This window comes from Scyliorhinus torazame, chromosome 21 (genome assembly GCF_047496885.1).
Source record: "Scyliorhinus torazame isolate Kashiwa2021f chromosome 21, sScyTor2.1, whole genome shotgun sequence".
NCBI classification, from domain to species: Eukaryota; Metazoa; Chordata; class Chondrichthyes; order Carcharhiniformes; family Scyliorhinidae; genus Scyliorhinus; species Scyliorhinus torazame.
The window spans coordinates 10,403,579-10,420,617 of NC_092727.1; the positions used below are offsets into that span (position 1 = coordinate 10,403,579).

Consider the following 17,039-nt stretch of genomic DNA (forward strand, 5'->3'; position numbering starts at 1 on the left):
ACTAAAGATGCATGGCATTGAGGGTAAAGTGGTAGCATGGGAAGAGGATTGGTTAACTAACAGAAAGCAGAGAGTGGGGATAAATGGGTGTTTCTCTGGTTGGCAACCTGTAACTAGTGGGGTCCATCAAGGATCAGTGTTGGGCCCGCAGTTGTTCACAATTTACATAGATGATTTGGAGTTGGGGACCAAGTGCAATGTGTCAAAGTTTGCAGACGACACTAAGATGAGTGGTAAAGCAAAAGGTGCAGATGATACCGGAAGTCTGCAGAAGGATTTGGATAGGTTAGGTGAATGGGCTGGGGTCTGGCAGATGGAATTCAATGTTGCCAAGTGTGAGGCTATCCATTTTGGGAGGAATAACAGCAGAATGGATTATTATTTAAACGGTAAGATGTTAAAACATGCTGCTGTGCAGAGGGACCTGGTTGTGCTGGTGCACGAGTCGCAAAAAGTTGGTGTGCAGGTGCAACAGGTGATTAAGAAGGCTAATCGAGTTTTGTCTTTCATTGCTAAAGGGATGGAGTTCAAGACTAGGGAGGTTATGCTGCAATTGTATAGGGTGTTGGTGAGGCTGCATCTGGAGTATTGTGTTCGGTTTTGGTCTCCTTACCTGAGAAAGGACATATTGGCACTGGAGGGAGTGCAGAGGAGATTCACTAGGTTGATCCCAGAGTTGAGGGGATTAGATTATGACGAGAGGTTGAGTAGACTGGGACTGTACTCATTGGAGTTTAGAAGGATGCGGGGGGGATCTTATTGAAACATATAAAATTATGAAGGGAATAGATAGGATAGATGCGGGCAGGTTGTTTCCACTGGTCGGGGAAAGCAGAACTAGGGGGCATAGCCTCAAAATAAGGGGAAGCAGATTTAGGACGGAGTGTAGGAGGAACTTCTTCACCCAAAGGGTTGTGAATCTCTGGAATTCCTTGCCCAGTGAAGCAGTTGAGGCTCCTTCTTTAAACGTTTTTAAGAAAAAGATAGATACCTTTCTGAAGAATAAAGGGATTCGGGGATATGGTGTACGGGCCGGAGAGTGGAGCTGAGTCCACAAAGATCAGCCATGATCTCATTAAATGGCGGAGCAGGCTCGAGGGGCCAGATGGCCTACTCCTGTTCCTAGTTCTTATGTTCTTATGATTGTGGAGGATATTTTGAATCCACACAAGGAAAATCAATCCTGAACAAGGTAATGGTAATGAGTCAAAGTCTCCCTTTTGAGAAGGAAGACGGAAATTGTACTTGCACCGAGGTAAATATATAAAAGGTGTGGGCATCCCACATTTTAATTATTCCAGCATTGGTGGCCATGCCTTCAGTCATCTGGGTCCTAAGCTTTTGAATTCCCTCCCTAAACCTCTCCACATTTCTTCTTTCTTGAAGGCACACCTTAGCTCCCACCTCTTTGACCACGGCTTTGGTCACCTACCTTAATATTGTCTCCTGAGAGCCGTTGTGAATTAATGTTCGATAATGCTCCTGTCAGGCACCTTAGGATGTTTTACTATGTCAAAGACACTATATAAATACACGTTATTATCACACAATGGTTAGATTATGCACACCAGTAATTTATTTGTGCCTCATGGTCCAAGAGTTCACTATATCCAGGCCAAATTTGGCAATGTGTTTTGGATAATGAGCAGAAACCCTTCCTTAAACTCAACCATCGCCACCACAGAAAGTCTTATCAGTTGGCTGCATGGGATCTCATATATGTCTTTGAAAGGTTGCTGAATGTTGCAATGTTAGACCCCACACGCACAGGGCCCCCCCCCTCCAAACGGCAGCACACATAAAATGCCAGCTTGGTACATTGGCATTGCCACCTGAACATCTTGCAGAGCAGTGTTCGGGTGCCACCCTGCCCAAAGGGCATGCACCTGGGGGCATCTGATCCCCTGAGAGACCAGCATGAGTGCCGTTCCATCTGGTCCCCGTTTGTGGGGACCAGTGCTGAATGGCACTTGTCGTGTTGGGTGCTCTGCTACACAGACGAACTAACACGGTTGTGGAAGGTACAACTCAGTTTTATTACTAACAATATTAACATTTGTAAACTGGTTACTGTGGTTCGTTCATTACCCTCTAACCTGTGGACCCAGCCCTAACACTATCTTGGAGAGGCACTCAGCACATGGTGAATGTCTGAGTGGCTTGCTGTGAGCTCTGTGCCCTGAGCTGTCTCCTGCTGGAATCCCTCGGAAGTGTTGTGTCCCTGTTTTATAGTGTGTCTGCTCTTGCTTGTGATTGGCTGTGATGTTGCGGGTGTATTGATTGGTCTGTTGATCTGTCCATCAGTGTGTATGTATGTTTGCACCATGACGTTTATCTGAATATCATGACAGCACTCACCCGAGGTCTCTGAGGCAAAGGGAACAGATCCCAACGCCTGGGGTACCTCAGGAATCTGCACATTAAAGTGTGACTACTGTCTCGCTTTAATACGCAGATTTGCTAAAAAGTGATCTAACCCACAATGGGCGGGATTTTAATCACAACGTCTCGTGAGATCGCATTAGGCCCCAAGGGCTGGGCATAACCCAGGAGCGGGGTCTCCCTGCTTTTGTTGACCATGCTTTTTGGGCGCAACGTAGCAGTTGGATCACGCCCAATGATTCTAATACAGGCCATGGTGAAGGCCACCATCACTTTAAAACATCCAGAAAGCAGAAGGTAGGGGTAACCCTGAAAATGCACAGTAGCTCAGGCAGTATCTGAGGAGAGAGAAACAGAGCTAAAGTTTCAGGTCGTTGACCGTTCGCAGAATTGGAAAAGGTTAAAGCTGTAAGAGGTTTTAAGCAAATACAAAGGCGGGATTGGGGAGTGGGAACAAGGAAGATCCTTGGTAGGAAGGAAGACAGGAAAGATTAAATCATAAAAGTGATGATGGCCTGAGATAAAAGAGAGTGGAAGTGAGATAGGAGAATAAAAGCTGCCAGAATCTTGAAATTAACAATAATTCTGTTATTTGCATATATATTTTTCGGATTTATCCCTAAAAAAATAAGTACAATTAAAATAATTTATAGACATACATAATACATATATAATGGTAGCCATGATGTGGAGATGCCGGCGTTGGACTGGGGTGAGCACAGTAAGAAGTCTTACAACACAAGGTTAAAATCTAACAGGTTTGTTTCAAATCACTAGCTTTCGGAGCACTGCTCCTTCCTCAGGTGAATGAAGAGGTAGGTTCCAGAAACATACATATAGACAAAGTTAAAGATGCAAGACGACACTTTGAAAGCGAGCATTTGCAGGTAATTAAGTCTTTACAGATCCAGAGAGAGGGGCACTCCCAGGTTAAAGAGGTGTGAATTGTCTCAAGCCAGGACAGTTGGTAGGATTTCGCAAACCTACCTCTTCATTCACCGGAGGAAGGAGCAGTGCTCTGAAAGCTAGTGATTTGAAACAAACCTGTTGAACTTTAACCTGGTGTTGTAAGACTTCTTACTATATAATGGTAGAAATATGATTAATGGATAGTGATAAGCCATCTGATTAAAATAGATGAATTATGTAGCTGTAATACTTTGATTAATACTCTGATTAATACTGATGAATACTCTGATTAATACTGATGAATACTCTGAATAATACTGATGAATACTCTGAATAATACTCTGTAATACTCTGCTTAATACTCTGATAAATATTCCAATTAATACTCTGTAATACTCAGATTAATATTGATTGATATTCTGTTTAATACTCTGTAATGCTTTGATTGATACTCTGATTGAGACTCTGATTAATACTCTGTACTTGTCTGATTAATATCCCGATTGATACTCTGATTGTTTATCGGATTAATACTCGGTAATACTCTGATTGATTCTCTGATTAATACACTAATATTCTGTAATATCCTAATTAATACTCTGTAATACTCTGATTAATACTCTGATTGGTATTCTGTTTAATACTCTCATTGATACACTGATTGCTCCTCTGATTAATACTCTGTACTTGTCTCATTAATACTCGGATTGATACTCTGATTGTTTATCTGATTAATACACTGTAATACTCTGGTTAATACTCTGATTGATACGCTTGATTACTCCCAGGGTGATTATATTGCTGATCTGGATTCTGGTTTTCAGGAAGATTGCCACCTGGTCACCGGGGGCAACGGCGTCCGTCTCCAGAGCGACAGGGCGGCCAATGGGCGACCGGCTTGTTGGCGGCTGCGCATCAAGGACGCGGCCCATTGGCCGAGCGGCTGGAGCGAGATGGCGGCCCGTGAAAACCCGGAGCTGGAGCGGTTCCTGAGAGAGGTGGAGGAGATCAGTGAGTGAGGGAGAGAGAGGGAGGAGATCAGTGAGTGAGGGAGAGAGAGGGAGAACAGTGAGTGAGGGAGAGAGGGAGGAGATCAGTGAGTGAGGGAGAGAGGGAGGAGATCAGTGAGTGAGGGAGAGAGGGAGGAGATCAGTGAGTGAGGGAGAGAGAGGGAGGAGATCAGTGAGTGAGGGAGAGGTGGAGGAGATCAGTGAGTGAGGGAGAGAGAGGGAGGAGATCAGTGAGTGACGGAGAGGTGGAGGAGATCAGTGAGTGAGGGAGAGAGGTGGAGGAGATCAGTGAGTGAGGGAGAGAGAGGGAGGAGATCAGTGAGTGAGGGAGAGGTGGAGGAGATCCGTGAGTGAGGGAGAGGGGAGGAGATAAGTGAGTGAGGGAGAGGGGAGGAGATCAGTGAGTGAGGGAGGGGGGAGGAGATCAATGAGTGAGGGAGAGAGAGGGAGGAGATCAGTGAGTGAGGGAGAGAGGGGGAGGAGATCAGTGAGTGAGGGAGAGGTGGAGGAGATCAATGAGTGAGGGAGAGAGGGAGGAGATCAGTGTGTGAGGGAGAGGGGAGGAGATCAGTGAGTGAGGGAGAGGGGAGGAGATCAGTGAGTGAGGGAGAGGTGGAGGAGATCAGTGAGTGAGGGAGAGAGAGGGAGGAGATCAGTGAGTGAGGGAGACGGGAGGAGATCAATGAGTGAGGGAGAGAGGGAGGAGATCAGTGTGTGAGGGAGAGGGGAGGAGATCAGTGAGTGAGGGAGAGGGGAGGAGATCAGTGAGTGAGGGAGAGGGGAGGAGATCAGTAAGTGAGGGAGAGGTGGAGGAGATCAGTGAGTGAGGGAGAGGGGAGGAGTTCAGTGAGTGAGGGAGAGGGGAGGAGAACAGTGAATGAGGGAGAGAGAGGGAGGATATCAGTGAGTGAGGGAGAGGGGAGGAGGTCAGTGAGTGAGGGAGAGGTGGCGGAGATCAGTGAGTGAGGGAGAGGTGGCGGATATCAGTGAGTGAGGGAGAGGGGAGGAGATAAGTGAGTGAGGGAGAGGGGAGGAGATCAGTGAGTGAGGGAGAGAGGGGGGATCAGTGAGTGAGGGCGAGGTGGAGGAGATCAGTGAGGAGGGAGAGGTGGAGATTCATGAGTGAGGGAGACGTGGAGGAGATCAGTGAGCGAGGGAGAGAGAGGTGGAGATCAGTGAGTGAGGAAGAGGTGGAGGAGATCAGTGAGGAGGGAGAGAGGGAGGAGATCAGTGAGTGAGGGAGAGGGGGAGGAGATCAGTGAGTGAGGGAGAGAGGTGGAGGAGATCAGTGAGGAGGGAGAGGTGGAGATCAATGAGTGAGGGAGAGGTTGAGATCAGTGAGTGAGGGAGAGAGAGTGAAGAGATCAGTGAGTGAGGGAGAGGGGGAGGGAGGGAGAGGTGGAGGAGATCAGTGAGTGAGGGTGAGAGGTGGAGGGGATCAGTGAGTGAGGGAGAGGTGTAGGAGATCAGTGAGTGAGGGAGCGATGGAAGAGATTTGTGAGTGAGGGAGAGGTGGAGGAGATCAGTGAGTGAGGGAGAGGAGATCAGCGAGTGAGGGAGAGACGTGGAGGAGATCAGTGAGCGAGGGAGAGAGGGAGGAGATCAGTGAGTGAGGGAGAGGTGGAGGAGATCAGTGAGAGAGAGAGGTGGAGGAGATCAGTGAGTGAGGGAGAGGTGGAGGAGATCAGTGAGTGAGGGAAAGGTGGAGGAGATTAGTGAGTGAGGGAGGAAATCAGTGAGTGAGGGAGAGGGAGAGGAGATCAGTTAGTGAGGGAGAGATGGAGATCAGTGAGTGAGGGAGAGGTGGAGGAGATCAGTGAGTGAAGGAAAGAGGGAGGAGATCCGTGTGTGAGAGAGAGGTGGAGATCAGTGAGTGAGGGAGAGGTGGAGGTGATCAGTGAGAGAGGGAGAGGTGGAGGAGAACGGTGAGTGAGGGAGAGGTGGAGGAGATCAGTGAGTGAGGGAGAGGAGATCAGCGAGTGAGGGAGAGAGGTGGAGGAGATCAGTGAGTGAGGGAGGGAGAGGGAGATCAGTGAGTGAGGAAGAGAGAGGTGGAGATCAGTGAGTGAGGGAGAGGTGGAGGAGATCAATGAGTGAGGGAGAGGTGGAGATCAATGAGTGAGGGAGAGGTGGAGATCAGTGAGTGAGGGAGAGAGTGAAGAGATCAGTGAGTGAGGGAGAGGGGGAGGGAGGGAGAGGTGGAGGAGATCAGTGAGTGAGGGAGAGAGGTGGAGGAGATCAGTGAGTGAGGGAGAGGTGTAGGAGATCAGTTAGTGAGGGAGAGATGGAAGAGATTTGTGAGTGAGGGAGAGGTGGAGGAGATCAGTGAGTGAGGGAGAGGTGGAGGAGATCAGTGAGTGAGAGAGAGGTGGAGGAGGTCAGTGAGTGAGGGAGAGGTGGAGGAGATCAGTGAGTGAGGGAAAGGTGGAGGAGATTAGTGAGTGAGGGAGGAAATCAGTGAGTGAGGGAGAGGGAGAGGAGATCAGTGAGTGAGGGAGAGATGGAGATCAGTGAGTGAGGGAGAGGTGGAGGAGATCAGTGAGTGAAGGAAAGAGGGAGGAGATCCGTGTGTGAGAGAGAGGTGGAGATCAGTGAGTGAGGGAGAGGTGGAGGTGATCAGTGAGAGAGGGAGAGGTGGAGGAGAACGGTGAGTGAGGGAGAGGTGGAGGAGATCAGTGAGTGAGGGAGAGGAGATCAGCGAGTGAGGGAGAGGTGGCGGAGATCAGTGAGTGAGGGAGAGGTGGCGGAGATCAGTGAGTGAAGGAGAGAGGGAGGAGATCAGTGAGTGAGTGAAAGGTGGAGGTGATCAGTGCGTGAGGGAGAGGTGGAGGAGGTGAGTGAGGGAGAGAGAGGGAGGAGATCAGTGAGTGAGGAAGGGAGGGAGAGGTGGAGGAGATCAAGAGATCAATGAGTGAGGGAAGGTGGAGGAGATCATTAAGTGAGAGAGGTGGAGGAGATCAGTGAGTGAGGGAGAGGTGGAGGAGATCAGTGAGTGAGGGAGACGGGAGGAGATCAGTGAGAGAGAGGTGGAGGAGATCAGTGAGTGAGAGAGAGGTGGAGGAGATCAGTGAGTGAGGGAGACGTGGAGGAGATCAGTGAGTGAGAAAGGCGTGGAGGAGATCAGTGAGTGAGGGAGAGGTGGAGCAGATCAGTGAGTGAGGGAGAGGTGGAGGAGATCAATGAGTGAGGGAGAGGTGGAGATCAATGAGTGAGGGAGAGGTGGAGATCTGAGTGAGGGAGAGAGTGAAGAGAGCAGTGAGTGAGGGAGAGGGGGAGGGAGGGAGAGGTGGAGGAGATCAGTGAGTGAGGGAGAGAGGTGGAGGAGATCAGTGAGTGAGGGAGAGGTGTAGGAGATCAGTGAGTGAGGGAGAGATGGAAGAGATTTGTGAGTGAGGGAGAGGTGGAGGAGATCAGTGAGTGAGGGAGAGGTGGAGGAGATCAGTGAGTGAGAGAGAGGTGGAGGAGGTCAGTGAGTGAGGGAGAGGTGGAGGAGATCAGTGAGTGAGGGAAAGGTGGAGGAGATTAGTGAGTGAGGGAGGAAATCAGTGAGTGAGGGAGAGGGAGAGGAGATCAGTGAGTGAGGGAGAGATGGAGATCAGTGAGTGAGGGAGAGGTGGAGGAGATCAGTGAGTGAAGGAAAGAGGGAGGAGATCCGTGTGTGAGAGAGAGGTGGAGATCAGTGAGTGAGGGAGAGGTGGAGGTGATCAGTGAGAGAGGGAGAGGTGGAGGAGAACGGTGAGTGAGGGAGAGGTGGAGGAGATCAGTGAGTGAGGGAGAGGAGATCAGCGAGTGAGGGAGAGGTGGCGGAGATCAGTGAGTGAGGGAGAGGTGGCGGAGATCAGTGAGTGAAGGAGAGAGGGAGGAGATCAGTGAGTGAGTGAAAGGTGGAGGTGATCAGTGCGTGAGGGAGAGGTGGAGGAGGTGAGTGAGGGAGAGAGAGGGAGGAGATCAGTGAGTGAGGAAGGGAGGGAGAGGTGGAGGAGATCAAGAGATCAATGAGTGAGGGAAGGTGGAGGAGATCATTAAGTGAGAGAGGTGGAGGAGATCAGTGAGTGAGGGAGAGGTGGAGGAGATCAGTGAGTGAGGGAGACGGGAGGAGATCAGTGAGAGAGAGGTGGAGGAGATCAGTGAGTGAGAGAGAGGTGGAGAAGATCAGTGAGTGAGGGAGACGTGGAGGAGATCAGTGAGTGAGAAAGGCGTGGAGGAGATCAGTGAGTGAGGGAGAGGTGGAGCAGATCAGTGAGTGAGGGAGAGGTGGGGGAAATCAGTGAGTGAGGGGGAGAGGTGGAGGAGATCAGTGAGTGAGGGAGTTGGAGAGCGGGAGAGGGAGATCAGAGAGAGAGAGAGTGAGGGAGGTCAGTAAGAGAGAGAGAGACAGAGATCCGTGAGAGAAAGAGAGACCAATGAGAGAGAGGGAAATCAGTGAGAGAGAGAGAGGGAGATCAGTGAGAGAGAGGGATCAGAGAGAGGGAGATCAGTGAGAGAGAGAGATCAGTGAGAGAGAGAGGGAGATCAATGAGAGAGAGAGAGATCAGTCAGAGAGAGATAGAGGGAGATCAGTGAGAGAGAGAGAGACCAATGAGAGAGAAGGAAATCAGTGAGAGAGAGAGAGGGAGATCAGTGAGAGAGAGAGGGATCAGAGAGAGGGAGATCAGTGAGAGAGAGAGATCAGTGAGAGAGAGAGGGAGATCAATGAGAGAGAGAGAGATCAGTCAGAGAGAGATAGAGGGAGATCAGTGAGAGAGAGAGAGACCAATGAGAGAGAGGGAAATCAGTGAGAGAGAGAGAGGGAGATCAGTGAGAGAGAGGGATCAGAGAGAGGGAGATCAGTGAGAGAGAGAGATCAGTGAGAGAGAGAGGGAGATCAATGAGAGAGAGAGATCAGTCAGAGAGAGATAGAGGGAAATCAGTGAGAGAGAGAGAGACAGAGGGAGATCAGTGAGAGAGAGAGAGAGAGATCAGTGAGAGAGGGAGAGATCAGAGAGAGAGAGAGGGGGAGATCTGGGAATGAGATTCTCTGGGCAGCACGGTAGCACAACTGGATAGCACTGTGACTTCACAGCGCCAGGTTCGATTCCCCGCAGGGTCACTGTCTGTGCGGAGTCTGCACGTTCTCCCCGTGTCTGCGTGGGTTTCCTCAGGGTGCTCCCACAGTCCAAAGACGTGCAGGTTAGATGGATTGGCCATGCTAAATTGCCCTTAGAGTCCAAAAAGGTTAGGAGGGGTTATTGGGTTATGGGGATAGGGTGGAAGTGAGGGCTTAAGTGGGTCAATGCAGACTCAATGGGCCGAATGGCCTCCTTCTGCACTGTATGTTCTATGAGATAGAGAGAGATCAGTGAGTGTGGGAGAGAGAGAAATCAGTGAGTGTGGGGGAGAGAGAGGGATCAATGACGGTTGCTAGGCAAGGACTCCCACGTGCTACATGACCCGCCCACCCACAGGAATCCTCTTGGGATGTGTGAAGTGCTACTTAAGCATGATTGCCAATTCCCGATTACCAATAGCCTTCAGCCACACCGCCAGAGGCCTTGGCAGTCGGCAGGGCTTTTGGGTTCTTTGGAACAGACGGGCAGGGCCAAGAGTTGCCTCTGGAATGGATAAATGATCCGGGGTTGGCATGGTGGTGCCATGAGTGGTTGCCCCTCCGGTTGCCCCTCCAGCGCTACCCCCCCTCCCCTCCCCACACCCTCCTATGATGGCCCACCCCCCACAAGCACTGGGGTAGCAAGCTCAGCACCACCGGGCTCCTTACCTGTGAGCAAGGTGGCTACTCAGCTGCTCGGCTCCCCACAGAAGCCCTTCTACCAGTTTCACGTTTTTCAAAAGGAGAACTAATCGGCGTCAGCTTGAGCACTTTCTGGGGGGGGCCGCTGAATGACGGGAGACCGCTGGATATGGGGTGGTTCTTGTTAATCGTATGAAAATTGGGCTTAAGTGGTGATAAATGGTTTCTAGCCACATTCCGGCGATGTCCCGATTTTGCCTACGGGAGCGGTCTGGTTACATCGCAAACTCTTTGGCGACTGGCACGGTTCTCGTTTTGGCCTCTCCCGCTATTCACTGGCCTCGTTTCTCTTGAGTTAGAGCGCAACAAGGCCGGACAATCGCGCCCATGGAGGGGCAAGGCAATGGGAGATTGGAAAATAAGGATGAGAATTTTAAAATCAAGCCATAACTGGGAACCAGTGTAGCTAAGTGATGACATTGATGAGGGGTGAATTGGGCTTGGTGAGAGTTATGGAAGCGCAGTCGTTTTGAATGAACACAAATTTATGGAGGTTGGATGCTGGTTTGTTCCGGAATATTCACATCCAGAGGTATCAAGTGTACGGATGTAGGTTTCATCAGCGGGTGAGCTGAGGCAGGGTCACAAGTGGAAATAGGTGTCAATGATGGTGTGATGTGGGTGAAAGTTCCCCTCAATCAAGTATGGCACCAAGGTTGCAAAGAGTCTGGTGCAGCTTCAGACAAGGCTGTGAAAGGAAAGGATAACAAAGTCATGGTCGCATAGAGGATAACATTAGTCACGTTGATTTGGGCCATTTTAGTGTTCTGGCAGAAGCGAAAATCGAATTGAACAGGTTGAAACACGGCATTTCGGGACAGACAGCGGCAACAACATGTTCAGGACTGTGGAGAGGAATCAGACATATGAGATGGACTGACATATTGCAAAGTCAGAAAGGATCAAGAATTTTTTTGAAGGTCAGGTTGAATTGACATGGGGGCAGAAGGTACCTGAGGGTGAAATACCACGGAAGACAATTGAGATGGACAATATCACCGATAGGCACAAGAGTCATTGAGATGTCTTCCAAAAAAGAGGAAGGATATAGTGAGAACATGGGGTTAATCTACTGGGGAGGAACAGATCTATTAGGTCTAAAGGCTCATTGCTCTTCCCACCACTTATTTCACTAACCCAGCCCGCTGAATTGAAGGATTTGCAGCTCCTTTAATTGTCCTCTAATTGAATCTTCTTGTTTAGCGGATATTGTGGAAGAACTTAAATCTGACGACCCTGAAATACGAGAAAAAGCTTTTCAAAAAGCAGATGAGAAGTTGGAAAAAGGTTGCGGAGAAGCCGAGATAGTGGAAGGATGCAGAACAAAACTGAACCGGACCACGATCAACCCGAACCCTTCGCCATCCCAGTCTCCAAATCTGCCAGGAAAATGTGTGAGTTTTTGATCAGATTGACCATTAGAAATGCCATTAAATGCTGACCTTTCACTTCTGACACTGCAGGAGAAAAGCTAAAGTTTTGAGATGCTGACTGTGAACAGGGGGCGCGATTCTCCGAAATGGAGACAGAGTGTTCGCACCGTCGTGAAGCCGTCGCGTTTCACAACGGTGCAAAACGGGTGCGGGGACGACCGATTCGGAGGCCAGCATGGCGCTGGAGCAGTTCATGCCACTCCAGCCTCCCTTCCCGACGGCAAATGGGCGCCGCGCCAACCAGTTGGGCCATGCCACCCCGCGCATGCACGAGGGACTTCTTCAGCGTGCCGGCCCCGACGCAACATGGTGTGGGGGTTCAAGGGCCGGCCGGGCAACAAAGTAGGCCCCGGGGAGGGTGGGAGAGGCCGGCTCGCCGATTGGTGGGCCGTGATCGTGGCCAGACCCCATCGGAGGCCCCGCCCCGGGGACGGAGCCCCCCCCACAGGCCGCCCCCCGACCCTTCGCGCAGAGTTCCCGCGGGCAGCGACCAGGTGTGGACGGCGCTGGCGGGACTCTGCTTTTTCTACGCGGCCGCTCGGCCCATCCGGTGCGACCGGTGCCACGTCAAACTCGCCGGCGCAAATGGCGCCGATTCTCCGCACCTCGGAGAATTGCGCGCTGGAGTCGGGGCGGCGTGGCATGTTTGCGCCGATTCTCCGGCCCGGCGCGGGGCTCGGAGAATCGCTCCCAAGGTTTTTGCCATACAAGTCTACTGCACTGTTTAGTTGTTTCACCCCAAGCAGAATTATGATATGGGATCAGAATTTTTGTACAGAAAAGACAGAAATTACATTTTCTGTGTTACCATTCATCCGAAAATGTTGTTATTGTGTCTTCCATTTACATTTGCTGTCTGATCTGCTGCCTTGCTCAGCATTTAATTCACAATGAAGGAAATGAAGGATACCAGATGAAGGGTCAAGGACAATACACAGGTTGAATCAAGTACGTGGGAGAGGCAACAATGATTGATTGATTGGGTTTAAAACCCAGTACAGGGGTTGGGGAGAGGGTCAGGTTGCATTGGGTAATATGTCACAGAACTTTGAAAGCAATGTGTGGAGTGAGTGTGAACATTATTGATTTTAATACAGTGAAGCAGAGAAATTTGCCAGGGGCTGTAATGGAGGAATTAAGAGAAAGTTTAGAGGAAGGATTACAATAATAATAGAACTGGAAATAATTATATTTTTGCTTTTTTGGCCATGAAATAATTTGAGATTTTGGGCTGTGTCAAGAAAAACCAAATTGGCAAGAATTGAATAACAAAAACTGTTTGTATCTTTATTAAATTGAATAGTGCTCAATATGTTTCCAGTGTTTGTGTATTGGAAATTGGGTACTTCACTTAAACCACCTTTGACATCGGGTCTCTGCATGTTGATACCAACAGCAAAGAACTTGGATTCATGATGGCTCATTAGACATTGTGTAGGGTTCAGAGGATCATCAGAAATCTCTCTTAGAAATGAATCCTTCAGTTATATTAGTGGGTTGCAATTGCTTTCTCGAGCAGTTTTTTCAGTGATTCAAGAGTGTCTACCTGATGGGTTACTCATGTGATGCCAGCTGATATTAATACTGGACAAGTCAGATCCTGGCGTGAAACGTGGCTTGATAGATCCTAACTTTTTTTTTAGAAACAGTGAAGGAGAGTTACAGAACAAATTCACAGGAGTCAGCTGATGAACTTTTAACACAAAGAATAAAATATTTATTAAAACTAGAAAAGTGTTCTATATTACAGACAAAAAGATTGGAAAGATTGCAATACAAACACGAAGATTAATCAATTTCCCAATATTCCTTTACCCAGCAATATCTTTACAGACACACAAACCAGTGAAGAGTTACCATGAGCTTAAGACTCTTTGCTTGGGACTGATACATATGCAAACAATTTTCTCCGAATGAATTCTTGAACATTCAGTTGATGTGTCTCACCCGACTTGTATTTCTCCCTGAGACACCCAATTGCTATTCATCTATTTCTCTAATGCTCCAGCTGCAAAACAAACACATGAATTTCCTAAACTCAGACTCCCGATAGCCTTATCGTATTTCTTATTTCAGAAAGCTGAAAATCCCTGTCCTCACTCTCTGAACCCTCCCTATGTTTCTCTGGCCCTATGTCATTTAAGCACTGTCACTAGGCAATAGTCAAGTTATTTCCACTTTGTGTTTTCCAGAATCACTAAATTTTCATCCTCTTTTAACCCATCTCATTAACATCAGGGGTTGTAAAACTTCATTAAAAATGTATATATACAAACAATCCCAACAGACCACCTGACCTTTTAGTTACCAGTCCAATCAGACCTCTAGACATCAATACTCATACTAAAATCATTCTATCTTCTTTGACATGAAAATGCATATATCAAATCAACTTAAAAATTATACATTATTCATCACATTACTGACATTTAAAAATATTTTTCTTGCAGGGAATGGAGAGCAGCAAGGTGAACCAAGGTAATATACTTAAGAAAATCACTTGTGACGTATGTGTGACATAGGTTTATATTAACAAATGACAAGTGATTTATTCCAAGGTTAGATGGAGCAGGTTCTTATTTAAGACTTGATTTTGAACTTGGTTGGCAATTGTATTTGTTTCCCCACTACTGGAATGAGTTTTGGGAGTTTGTTATGGGTAGGTTAGTGCAGTAGGGGGTGTTTTATGAGCTAGATGCTGAGGCGCATTTGTGTCTAAATTGAAAAGAATTCCATCCCCAGCATTAACATCCTTACTGAACACGAAAATTCACCATGGGAAAATACCACTTACAAGATGGTAACGGGCTTAGATTTGGGATAGTTTTTGACTCTGCTGAATATTTATTTGTAACTATTTTTTAAAAGAGGATTTCTTAAAAGTTCTGGAGAGGGATGCAGAGGCAAGAAGGAAGAGACGGATGAAAAGTCAAAAGCTCGCCAATGGTAAGCAATTTTGAATGCTGCAATAAGTATTATATAAGAAACAGGAGGAGGAGTGGGCTCGATGTCCCATGAGCTTAGTCTGTCTTTTATTAAGTTAATGGATGAATTTTACATGACCTCCACTGTACTGCTTTGTCCTTGTATTATAATCGAAAATATTTTTATTCAAACCGAGATTCTTGCTGTACTCTGGATTATATAGAAGCCCAACCACAAGTTAAAAAGTGTTCCATTAAGTAGTGTGTACTGACTACTAACCTAAATATACAGTGGCATAGTGCTGCCTCATAGTGCCGAGACCCGGGTTCGACTCTGGCCTTGGGTGGCTGTCTGTGTGCAGTTTGTACATTCTCCCCGTCTGTGTGAGTTTCCTCTGGGTGCTCCAGTTTCCTCTCACAGTCCAAAGATGTGCAGTTTAGGTGGATTGGCCATGATAAATTACCCCTAAGTGTCCAGGAATGTATAGGTTAGGCTATGGGGATAGGGCGGAGTGGACCTGGGTAGGGTGCTCTTTCAGAGGGTCGGTGCAGACCCGATGGGCCGAATGGCCTCCTTCTGCACTGTAGGAGTTCTATGACTTGATTAATTTCTATGATTCTATAAGTTCCCCTTTGCACTACAGGTTTATAGTTGGATCTAGTTTTGTATCATTCCCTGTGCGCAATAATGTATTCTTATAGAGCCCATAATGCTGTGAAATGTCCCAATGTGTTTCTTAAAAGGGAGGAGGGAATAAACATTAATTACAAGCTATAAGTTATTGGAGACATGGAAGGAAAAGAACGTGTTAAGTAGGCTTTTGAAGGCGAGAGAAGCTTCAACCTTTTAAGGTCCTAAACCTGCTTTGTAAAAATTGACACAGTTAATTTTCATTCTACTTTTCTAATGTTTAAAATATTAAACATTAATATTTTTTCTGCAGCATTAAAGGAGAAGGGGAATGCAGCATTCGACAAGGGGGACTATGTGACTGCTGTGCAGTACTATACAGATGGCCTGGAAAAGCTGAGAGATTTTCAGGCCCTGTACACTAATCGAGCACAGGTATATTTAACCATTCATTGTCACCTGTGCTCTTTTTATAGAGATGCATGTTGGAGAAAGGTGGGTGTTTTTCGATGTAATTTGTTGTGAGGCTACAAAATGCATTTTCTCCCCAGGCACACAATCCACTTGGGGGTACAGCACCTTGTCGTGTTGGGTGTTCTGGTGTACAAACGATCCAACGCGGCTGGAGATGGTGTAACTCAATTTTATTTACTGCTTAACTATAACAGCACACTGCTAACTTGGGTACGTGCATTACCAGCTGATCTGTGGACCCTGTCGTATCATTATTTGGGTGAGGCACTCAGCACATGGTGAATGTCTGAGTGGCAGGCTCTGAGCTCGGTGCTCTGAGCTGGCTGCTGCTGGAATCCGCGGGAACTGTAGTGTCCCCTGTTTTTATAGTGCGTGTGCTCTCACTGGTGCTTGGCTGCGATGTGTGTGTGTGTTGGTTGGTCCTACTGCATGTCCATCAGTGTGTGTTTGATTGCACCATGATATGCTGATCTAAATATCATGACATCCCCCCTTTTCGCAAAGATTATGTGCCTACATGATAATAAGTAAAGAAGTGTGGTGAGTGCATCTAATCATGTGTGTGCAGTATTTACAACAATATGTACATGTGGCTATACTATATACACAGGAAGGTGCCAGGTGCAGAAACTAACTATGTTACACCAAGAACAAAATCAATGTCATTAACAAACAATAACAAAATCTTAAACAGTATGGCAAAAAGTCAAAAACAGGGGGCGGGATTCTCCACTCCCACGCCGAAGTGCCCACACCGTCGTGAACGCCGTCGAGGTTCACGACGGCGGGAAACGGCTCCTATCCCGACCGATTCAGGCCCCGACAATGGGCTAGGATCGGGGCCGCGTCATCTACACGCGCCAGGCCTTGTCGCCGCGTAAAGGCGGCGCCGCATAGATGACGCGGATTGCCGTCCTCTCTGAGTCCGCCCCGCAAGAAGATGGCGGATGGATCTTGCGGGGCCGCGGAAGGAAGGAGGTCCTCCTTCAGAGAGGACGGCCCGACGATCGGTGCACACCGATCGCGGGCCATGCCACATTTGAGGTACCCCCCGGTGCAGGATCCCCCCCCCCCCCCCCCCCCGCAGGCTGCCCCGCCAGCATTCCCGCGCTGTTCCCGACGGCAGCGACCAGGTGTGGACGGTGCCGGGGGGAACCCACCGTTTTGGCCTGGCCGCTCGGCCCATCCGGGCCTGAGAATAGCAGGGGTGCCGGAGAATCGCCATTTTGGGTGTCTCCGGTGATTCTCCGGCCTGCGGCCCATGGAACTCGACGGGGCCGTTCCCGCCGCTTGGGAGAATCGCGGGAGGGCGTTGGACCGGCGTCCCGGGAAATTTTGGCGGCCCAGGCGATTCTCCCAACCGGCGCGGGAGCGGAGAATCTCGCCCAGTATGTCAGAACAAGACAGTGGGCGTCATTCTCCGCCGGCGGGAGTCTCCGTTTTGCCGGCGCCCGGGGGTTTCCCGACGGCGTGGGGCTGCCCCACAAT

At 48.8% G+C, this 17,039-nt stretch overlaps 1 protein-coding gene across 4 annotated transcripts in view; it reads left to right on the forward strand.

The window, feature by feature from the left end:
- The first annotated feature begins 4,222 nt into the window (after positions 1 to 4,222).
- The window catches only part of ttc12 (tetratricopeptide repeat domain 12), a 50,543-nt gene continuing 37,726 nt past the window's right edge, over positions 4,223 to 17,039 (forward strand). For 3 of the 4 annotated variants that reach the window (XM_072486489.1, XM_072486490.1, XM_072486492.1), the window contains exons 1-5: positions 4,223 to 4,302; positions 11,293 to 11,483; positions 13,973 to 14,000; positions 14,391 to 14,468; positions 15,391 to 15,512. In XM_072486489.1, coding sequence (XP_072342590.1) covers positions 4,245 to 4,302; positions 11,293 to 11,483; positions 13,973 to 14,000; positions 14,391 to 14,468; positions 15,391 to 15,512 — 477 coding nt within the window. In that variant the 5' untranslated portion in view covers positions 4,223 to 4,244. Of the gene's footprint in view, positions 4,303 to 8,638; positions 9,370 to 11,292; positions 11,484 to 13,972; positions 14,001 to 14,390; positions 14,469 to 15,390; positions 15,513 to 17,039 lie in introns of those variants that run through there. The other variant, XM_072486493.1, reaches the window with a different exon arrangement.